General features: G+C 47.7%; 1 protein-coding gene across 3 annotated transcripts; it reads right to left on the minus strand.

Moving 5' to 3' along the window:
- Positions 1 to 500: 500 nt before the first annotated feature.
- Positions 501 to 9,135, minus strand: NUDT13 (nudix hydrolase 13). 3 transcript variants are annotated; one of them, XM_074924424.1, is made up of 9 exons: positions 8,887 to 9,135; positions 7,494 to 7,605; positions 6,478 to 6,617; positions 5,736 to 5,843; positions 5,253 to 5,359; positions 4,277 to 4,402; positions 4,023 to 4,134; positions 3,335 to 3,378; positions 501 to 2,649 (listed from the first exon to the last, which is right to left on the minus strand). In XM_074924424.1, the coding sequence occupies exons 2-9, from the start codon at positions 7,574 to 7,576 to the stop codon at positions 2,455 to 2,457; spliced, it is 915 nt and encodes a 304-aa protein (XP_074780525.1). In that variant the 5' UTR covers positions 7,577 to 7,605; positions 8,887 to 9,135; the 3' UTR covers positions 501 to 2,454. The 3 variants fall into 3 exon arrangements, with proteins under 3 accessions (XP_074780525.1, XP_074780523.1, XP_074780524.1); XM_074924422.1 differs by having other exon boundaries at positions 3,224 to 3,378; XM_074924423.1 differs by lacking the exon at positions 5,736 to 5,843 and having other exon boundaries at positions 3,224 to 3,378.
- Between the last annotated feature and the right edge of the window lie 232 nt (positions 9,136 to 9,367).

Below are 9,367 nucleotides of genomic sequence, written 5' to 3' on the forward strand. Positions count from 1 at the left end.
AGTATTTGAGTAGTTTGAAAAGACTTTTTTTCTTACTGGTAATTAAAAGGAACATGCAGATGTTTAAAACTGTTTGAAAAAGGCGAGTTACGGAACTGGACAAATGTGAAAATAGCTTTGCTTTTTCTCTAACTTTATTCTTGTAGGAAACAGGCAGTAACTGATGAAATCTGAAAAAGCCTGGTGTAGTCAGAGAGACTGCAACTCTTAAAGAGTTTTCCTGAAGTCTGTGGATATCTAGCAGCTTCATCCTGGGCAGTGTCTGGCCTGCTGGCATTGAGCAAGGGGGCAGCAGTGATGTCGCCCCTCCTGTGAGCAGCCCAAGGGACACCTGACCAAGACAGGTCTGTATCAGCAATGTAAAAGGAGCTGGTGCCAGTCAGTACTTGCTCTCTTTGTGTTACAGTTCACCAATAGCCTACGTGTTGATGTTAAAAACGTAATTCAATAAGCAGAGTAACCCAGTTTCCAAAAGCTGGGTGAATTTTCTCTGATGTTGCATCTGATCACACTGCAGCTGATTTTACAAAGACATACATTGCAAATATGTGCTGTAAAAGCACAAAACCAAAACACACAAAGTTCAGATCACTGCAGGAGTCACACAGCCATTCCTCCCCTCACTCGTAGGTACTACTTTTTGATGCTTTTACTTCTTAGTCCTTTTTCTGCTGCTGGGAGAACAGATCATGTGTGGATACTAAAAAGTATGAAGTACATTGAACTGGATGATGTAGACTGGAAGCAAGCTTGGGGCACTTTAATGAACTCCGTAAGGGTGAGTTGGGAGGGCATTAAGAAGTAGGAAAGACGAGAAGTGGGAGCATCTTGCTGGCGGCTACCTAACTCTTTGATATCTTCTACTGCAGAGAAGCAGAAGAAGGGAGAGAGGCTGAAAATCAAAATGTCAGGTTCCGGAGATGAGAGAGGAGGTGAATGCTGGGGAATTAAAATGGTGTGACGGGGGAGAAAGCAGGAGGAACTGCTATGGAGAGAGGCAGTGAGACACGTTTCGAAGGAAACCGGATGCAGGCGTCTCGCAGTTAAGTTCAGTGGTGTGGGGGCTCCTGTGATGTGTCTGGCTGGGCAGGAGGGGAGGGAGCAATGCCCTTGGCTGTTTGTTCTTACCAGGATGACTGACAGATGGAGCTCACAAACGTGAAAGACATGCTTTGGCATGTGGGTTTTATTGACTGAGAGCAGTGAGGGTGAGAAAGGTGTTTGCACATGCCACCATGGCCTGAAATAATCCCCTCCCAACCTCCTAAAGTAAAATTAACTCTGAGGAAACAAAGCACAACTCAACCGTGTGAGAAAGCCACCTTTTTTACTGCTGCTCAGGTGTCGTGACTCCAGATTTTTACCACTGTGCAAAAGGTCTTTCACCTACATGGAACCCTAATGGTGGCAGCCAATGATACATTCCAGTTCCCCCTTCAGTTATCTGTACTCATGGCTTTGAAATCTTGGCATTTGAACTCTGACTAAGTAGACAGGAAGGACTGTCAGCCTGAATCAGCAGCAGATCAAATATACATCCATCCATCCATCTCTTTCACTAAGCTTTTCTTGCCCAGACTGTCTCTTTGTTGCTCTCCCTCCAGAGAAGTGATACCACTTCATCAGTACAATGAGACCAGCTCGCCAGGCAAGCCACAGACTTTCGGCACAGAGTAAGGGGCATTGTGCCCCTTGGGATTGTTCTGTTGGAAGTGCAGTCCTGTCTTGCAGCAGTTCCTCTCACTTTTGCATTATCTGGGTGGTTCTGATATGCTTATATGTGGGTTTCGCTCTTCCACTCTCTGCCACCAGATAGCTCTGTTCTCTCTTCCTTGGGATGGAAGTAACACTGTCTTAATGGTGGGGAAAATGGTGCCTCTAGAGATATTTTTAGGTGCTCAGATGTCTTGACAAAGGAGCCCACGTTTTATATGAAACTGGAAGACTGAATGGGAAGGGAAAGAGAAGAAGGGGAGAGCATAGAGGCAGTGGCGCGTTTTTCTGTTTTGGTTTTTTTTTTCCCCAGTTTGTCGAGATCCATATAAATGTGAACACTGAAACATGCCACGGTCCCTTTTTTTTTTTCTGGAAAAAGTGCATGTTTGATATCCATCCAAGATGGATAAATGGAGGAAAATGGGACACAGGTGCCAGGGGTTCACTGTTCTGTTGCTTGCTGGGCAACAGCAGCAGCTGGTCACGGTAAGTTTGATGCTTTGGGCCTAAGAATTTTATTATACATTTACTGCAAGTCATGGGATCTCAAAGGTGATCCACTGTACATGGAATTGCCTGAGGATGATCCGTTTAGAAATGGCTTTGCGGGTCTATGTACCTGAGTGTAAGATGGCCATCAGTGTGGTGCTATCCTCGCTGTAACACAGACTTCGCTTTCACTAACTTTGGAAGCTTTTGTATTGAGCTTTTGTAGTTGTGGTAGAATCGCAGACTTGCCTAAGCCAGCTGAGAAGTTTGCTGCTTAACCCACTCCCAAATCAGCTGGTGAGCAATGGCCTGTTTGGGAGGGAACCAGGGTAATAAACTACCATCTTCTTGCTTTGAAGATCCAGGCTTTCTCTTCAGACCCTTCATGATTTCCTCCAGGTCAAACCAACGGGCTTCCTCTAGTTCCAGGCTGTTCATACTGATCTGGAAAGAATTGAGAGAATACCCGTTCCTCAAATCAGATTTAAATGTGGGCAGCGGTACCTGGCTTGTTCCTGCACCCACAAAGCTCCTATCCGAGCATGACCAGAGTGCTTTATCCATGCCTGAATTAAGTGCTGATGCCAATACAAGAAAGGACATTGCTATCCACCAGTGCTTTGTCATCTTGGTTTCCTGAGGGAAGCCTCAAATCAGGCAGCCCTATTCCATCATGGCACTGGCCAGTGGCTGAGCACAGTAACTAACAGGGCAGAATCTGCATGTCCTATGGCAAATATGATATTAATGCTTGAGAGGGCCTCCTCTGCAAAGAGGAAAAAATATAGGGGTGTTGGGCTCTGGGCTTGTATATATACAGTCACCTGTGCAAAATCTGGCACGTAGCAACAGATGCTATGATTATTTTGAAGTTTGTTGTTGACTGGTAGAGAAAGCCGATGGGAAACTGCATTTAGAGAGGATCTGACGCTCTCGGAGCTAAAGTCTGCGGACTGAAAGAGATTTTGCTATGTAAGGCAGGCAGTGCAATGCCTCAGGGGAACCTGCGTCTGCTCACCTCAGTCTGCTGCTCCCTCACCAAGGCATGACAAGCTATCATTAAGCAGCTGCTGGGAAAGGGCCAGTGCTGAGAAGCCGAGTACTGGAACGATTCCACCTCCAGACCCACCTCTTCCGCCACCTCCCGCCGGACTGTCTCCTCCACATTTTCACCTAGAAGCAAGTAAATTTAGGTAAGGGCGGCCTGGCCTCAGGGCAGCAAAGCGTGGCAAAGAAAATGTAGGCATGCTGGTTTCTGATGTGTTCCAGCCCTGACTGCTCATGCACAAGCAGGAGCTCCGACTGTGCTGACCTGGGAACACTTGGCAGTAGGATGCTCAATTAAATTCATCAACAATGCCTACCTCCCTTAAACAGAGGTATCAGAGACATTTTTGGCTGTGTCTATATATACAGCTGGTGGACAGAACAATGCTGCCTCTCTTCATCATTTCCTTTTTTAAGCCATTTTCCCTCAAGTAACAAGAGGTCTGTAGTTTTTGGTTTTTTTCTGAGCACTAGACACAAAATGGACTAAACAAGTATCTGGGGTTCTGACCTGGGGAGTCTTGTATTTACCATCAGGGACTAGAGCAACCTGATACACACCTATAATTCACATTCTATTCGGATACATACAGCTATTTAGAATTCTGTTTGAACGGCAACACCGACCTCTTTAGATCCAGTATGTTTTTCCCTGCTATCACCTATGTTTCCATCCTCCTCTGTGGACAGCTATTTGCAGGATGTCCCATCGTTCTGCCCCCACACCCTGCATGTCCAAGGCCCTCACGCAGGATCAGAGACCACCTTACCCATGTCACAGAAGCCTGACAGAGCGCTGTACATCCCCTGGGGAAATGAGGGCTGTCGAGCAAGGAGGCACCGGCTCCCATCAGACACCAGGGTGATAACCACCGGAGACATCTAGCAAACACATCAAAAAGTGAGTAAGTGCAAATTGTTGCTTTTCCTACTACCCAGCTACACACAAACTGCCTTTTAGAGATTCCCCTCCATGTGACCCAGCAGCACCGAGTCGCTTACCTTTGCTTGCTCAGGTGCTCACCTGTGGGTAGTAAATTATCCCACTGGCATGGCAGACACGCTTGCTGCCAGCCACATTTTTCTGAGTGGGCTGGCCAGTTTTGCTACAGTACTGGTGGGAATCGTGCCACCGAAGAAGGGACTGAGCCTGCGAACACCAAGAGAGAAACACGAATCTTATTTATACCTGGGGCAGAAGATTCGGAGCACTCTCCCTGAACAATTATGTTTGGAAGCCTCGGAAAGGTAAATGAAGTACAGGCACTGCTTTGAAAAACAGCAGATTCTGAAATCAATGTTTCATGCTTCTTGCTTTAGCATCCAAATTCGAGTGTGTTTGGGGGAGGTGGGGAAGCGTTGTTCTTTATCAGGATATAATGGGAGTAGTAATGAGCAACAAACTATTCTGTGGAGTCTCCAACCCTGAACACCCTCTTGAAAAACAGCCCAAGCACCACAAATATACAACAGGAAAAGAAACATGACCTATTTCTACTTATGGGTCAGAACAGCTGATTTTCACACACAGGTCTTTGCTTAGGGCTTCCAAACACAGGGCATCTGCAGAGTAACAGCTTATAAGTGAGTAGTTTTAAAAGAGCAACTCTGAAAGAAGATCTGTATTTTTTTCTGTGAAATTCAGTTTGCCTAGATTAAGGAAAACTAGTGCCTGATAGTTGTTAAGCTGAGGACAAACTGGGATTGCTGTGACTACCGATAAGATCAGTGTGTTTCACACTGGACATACAGCAGGTCGATGATAAATGGCTAATGACTGCAGTCATTTTTAAGCTACTTGTCTATTTCTGTTGCAGCTTGCTTTTGGGATTACAAATTTGGTAAAACTGCTGTAATTTTTAGTGTGTTTGTACCGAGGTCACTGAAAGTGTACAGCAGGTACTTCCACAATATGTATTAAATCATAAAACAACATGGGAGACAACAAGGGTTGATGTTAGAAATTGCAACTTCTTAAAGTAAAAAATCCTGTACGATACCGAAGCCAGCAAAGGAGAATCTTTCTGATCCACTACGAAGAGAGCCTTTCGTAAGTCAGTAAACGATCCCTTGAGTTCAGACTCAATGACTGATTTCTCCAAGGCTCCTGTTTTAAAACAACAACGACAAAAAATCTTTGATCTCATAAATTGCAGTTATTATCCCAACTTTACGCCCTTCATTGTTCCGGTATACAATTTCTGGAAGTTCCCATGGAAGTGACATCACTTCAGTGGTAAGATTCCCAAATGTTAAGTGACCTGCCAACAGCCCACCTTTACTAACACACACAGAGGAACAGCAGTGCTGTTCTGTGGCTCTGACCCACCACGCTCACAACAGCTCCCACAGAGACTCCCCTGAGTCCTCTTTGGCAGCAAATGTTCACTCAGCAAGGACTGGGGATGCTCCCTAGGCAGCATCTTCATCTCGGTGCATCAAACATGATGCTGACACAGATGGAAGAGGAGAATCATCCCAACCTAAATCCAGGGCAAAGTGTGGTACGTGCTCATCTGAACAACCGATCAGCACCGACTTCTCTATCCACTGTTCAGCCTCTTTGAATTTCTCCAGGATCCTTTTAATCTCTAAACAGCAGGGGAAAGGGAAAGAAAAATATGTGATGAAAGCAAATTTATACAGCCATGATGCTCTCTCTGGCTCTTCACGGTACACACAATCTCAGCTGAAGGCAGGGTGCTCATGTGTGTGGGGACCAGACAAGTGGCCTCACCCCCATGGAGACCAAAAGTCTGGCTTTCCTCCTAGCTGTTGGAAGTTTTGCCCATGTCAAGCGAAAGGTGCAAATGCTTTCACACTTGGGGAGCAGCTGTCCATTCTGTTTCCGTCCTGCACCAGCCAATACCTTTCTCTCAAAGAAACTTTTCCTGCGTTATGCCAAATAACCTTTGTCAGTCAGACCTCCCTTGTTTTCCTGACAGCCTTTTCTCTTCAAAAGGCATGGTCCCAAATGTTTAAAACTAACCATCTCAAAATAGATCAGATCTATGTGTGAAGAGCATGAACTTGTGTCAGCATGCCAAGGTTTTAACTCTAAATAGTCTTTGGTTGTTAACAAACAGCATGCTGCATGTAGCAGGATGTTCTTGCACAGCTTTATAGATCTTTCAACCCCCACGTAAGGGGTTGCTTATTGTACATGACTCTGTATCATTTCAGCTGTGTGACCCAGGAGGTGTTTCTTTCCAGACACCTGCTTACCTGCTGCACTGACCTGTGGTACCAAATATTGCTTCCCGACTTCCTGCAGGAAGGGAGAGAGATTGTGAAAGAGGTAGAATGTTCCAGAGGTCTGGGCTTGTCTACAAAGGCTATCATCTTCCTTTAGGTCATTTAAGTATCTGCAGTGAGAAAAGAAGATGAATTCAAGATCATGTTAAGTGTGTTACACTTATTTGGATGTATTTATTTTGCACAGAGCATGGGGGCTGAACAGGCAGTACAGGTTTTAGGTATTCCACATGCCTCTAGAGTTTTTGACAGCTGAGTCTACTCTTTGGTAGGTTGTAGCCTCTAGCAAAGGTGCTGTGTGGCAGAAAACACTGCACTCTTACTGCCACACAAGCCCCCTCAAGTCTTGGACATCCACAATCAGTAACCCAGCCTCTTAATCCAAGAGGTCTTCTTACAGACATGATCATTTGTGTGCAGGAAACCTTGATCTTTCCTTTTATCCCCCCCAGTCTGGATGTCTCCAAGTCCTTTGTGGCAAGGCTGCTGAGCACTTTGGATGTTGAATACGCTTCCCATCAGGCTACCTCACTACTGCAGGGTACATGTTACCTGTCACACTGATGTGAGGGGTAAAGAGTCTTAGGGCCCAGCTAGCCGGGGCCTGAGTTAGGAAAAGCAATCGTGGGAAGAAAGGCAAAAGGATGTGCTTCTTTCAGACTGTTTGAGTAGTATTTAAATTGGGGTGAGCAGCACCACTTCCAGTCTATTGCTTGTATTCTAAGAGATCTTTAGCTGGGACAGTAAATCTAGACATTCATTAACAGAGCTCCAGCCTGCGAGTACTAGTTTTAACAGTGGTGAAGGGAGTGGAGAGATTTTGACTGTTATAATTTACAGAGCTCACATAGCATTACTACGTTATTGCTGGACTGTTAAAAGATAAGCCCCTGGGCTAGATTTAGGTAGGGCTGCTTGTGACAGTCGACACAAGAGTGTCAAGCTCTGGTCTTCCGACTGTACACAAGAATCAGATGAGAACTTACCTAATTTTTCGAACATAGGTAGAGTGGAACCGGCACATGAGAGAGGAGGCTCTTCTATACACTGCTTGATAAATTGCAGCCATAACCAACCTGTACAGGTAGCTGTCTTTGCCTAAAAAGAGAAGAACAGAACATAATGCAGTGGCCCTACAAAGTTAAATTTGATTTAAAAGGTGCAATAACCCAGTGCTACCAGAAATCCCCCTCTTGCAGAGCCTGCAGCATGCTGGCATCCGCTTTCTAAAATTATCACTTTGGTCTTAGTCTCTAGTCACACATCAAACCCAGTTTCAGACAGTTTTCAAGACTATTTAAAGATACCTCAGTTTGTTTCCACCTGTGAGTGTGCACAGGTCTTACAGACACTGCTCTAAGACTAGATTAAATGTCCCTGTCCTAAACTCCTGTATCCCCGGGGAAAAGCGCCGTGAAGGTGGCTGCTCTCTTGCTTATTTCCTACACAGTTGTAACGGCCTCGATCCAACTGCACATCCTCTTGCAGCACACAGTAGGTCTGTGGGAAAGGCACCGATGCCAGAACAGAACGAAAGACAAAATATCTGCTGCGGAAGAGAATTCCCGGAGTTAGAGGAGAGACAGCAGTTGCAGCTGAACTGGATCATCTCCAGCTATGAACGGGTTTTGTGCCAAAGAATCCTACCACATTTTCAGCTCAGGCAGTCACAGGCTGCAGTTTGAACTCGGTTTCAGGATGTCAGAAAATAGCCAGGAACACTACCCTCTCTAGCATTCATCTGAAACAAAAATGAGCCGCGATTCATAATCCTTTATGACTGTGTTGAGTATTTCATTTTTCAACCATGGAACTCGAAGCCCGTTAAAGAGGAAGTTAAGTTTGCTTCCATTCAGGAACACATAAGCAGTGCCAAAGAAGAGTCTGAGAGTCCTTCCTTTCGGTAAAGGTCAGTGACAGCTCCCGAGCCGGAGTGGTGCCCGAGCCGAGGCTCCAGGCTGTCCGTGGGGGCAGTTTCTGTGGCCAGTGGTGTGGAGGCTTGGCCATGTGCCTTGACACCTCTGCCCCGGGTCCCTCTTTCCCACTGTCTCAGCTGGGGTGATCTTCACCGGGACGATCCCCGGGAGTCTGGGGGGAGCATCGGCGTCCCCGCTCGACGCTCCAGCCGCCGCGGGAGCTCTGGGCACGCTGCCGGCAGCCTCGGGCTTGTACAACCACGCGAGGGGCGACCGTCACACAGAGCGTGTCTGGAACAACTCCGCGGTGCGGACGAGTGGGCACCCGTCACTCCGCTGCCCCCGCGTCTCGTACCGCCTGGCGCCCGAACACCTCCAGCGCGGCAGCCGGCCCCGAACGGGGGAGTTTACACACAGCTCTGCCCTTGGGAACGAGCAGCGGGAAGGGGGTAAGAGCTTGTACCTGGAGCGATGAAATGCAGCGTGTGCTGGCGTTTAGCCCCTTCCCTCCCAGGAGCCGCAGTGCCAGGTCGGGGTTAGGATCACCGAACACTCAAAGGCAGTCAGCGCTCGGCCTCGGGAGGCGGCCCGAAGGGCCCTGTCCTGCCCGTGAACGTAAGCGCCGCTGCAGGCGGGCAGGGGGTGGATGCCGGCCTGCCCTCCCCACTCACCGGGCTCTGCAGACGGGCGCTGTGTCCCGGCAGGGCTCAGCTCCCGGCGTCCCAGTTCCCCCAGCGCTCTGCTGGGGCCGAGCGGCTCTTCCCTCCCCGGGCGCGCTGGGAAATGTAGTTCTGCAGGGGCCGCTCGCAAGGCCGAGCCCAGGCTGCATGGCTGACTGCGCCCCGGATTTTGTTTAACTGCTGGGGTTAGTGAGGCGCTTCCCCCCACGGCCCCTCCCGCCTCATTTTATCAGAATCTCCCGCGCTGCGTTGTGCCAAACAGGA

This window comes from Athene noctua, chromosome 21 (assembly GCF_965140245.1).
Source record: "Athene noctua chromosome 21, bAthNoc1.hap1.1, whole genome shotgun sequence".
Classification (NCBI taxonomy): Eukaryota; Metazoa; Chordata; class Aves; order Strigiformes; family Strigidae; genus Athene; species Athene noctua.

Coding starts and splice junctions, on each gene's coding strand:
- NUDT13 (XM_074924422.1), bottom strand. CDS start 7,576: ATGGCTGCAATTTATCAAGCAGTGTATAGAAGAGCCTCCTCTCTCATG. Junction 6,618..7,493: donor ACCTATGTTCGAAAAATTAG/GTAAGTTCTCAT, acceptor TTCTCACTGCAG/ATACTTAAATGACCTAAAGG. Junction 5,844..6,477: donor ACCACAGGTCAGTGCAGCAG/GTAAGCAGGTGT, acceptor CCTGCTGTTTAG/AGATTAAAAGGATCCTGGAG.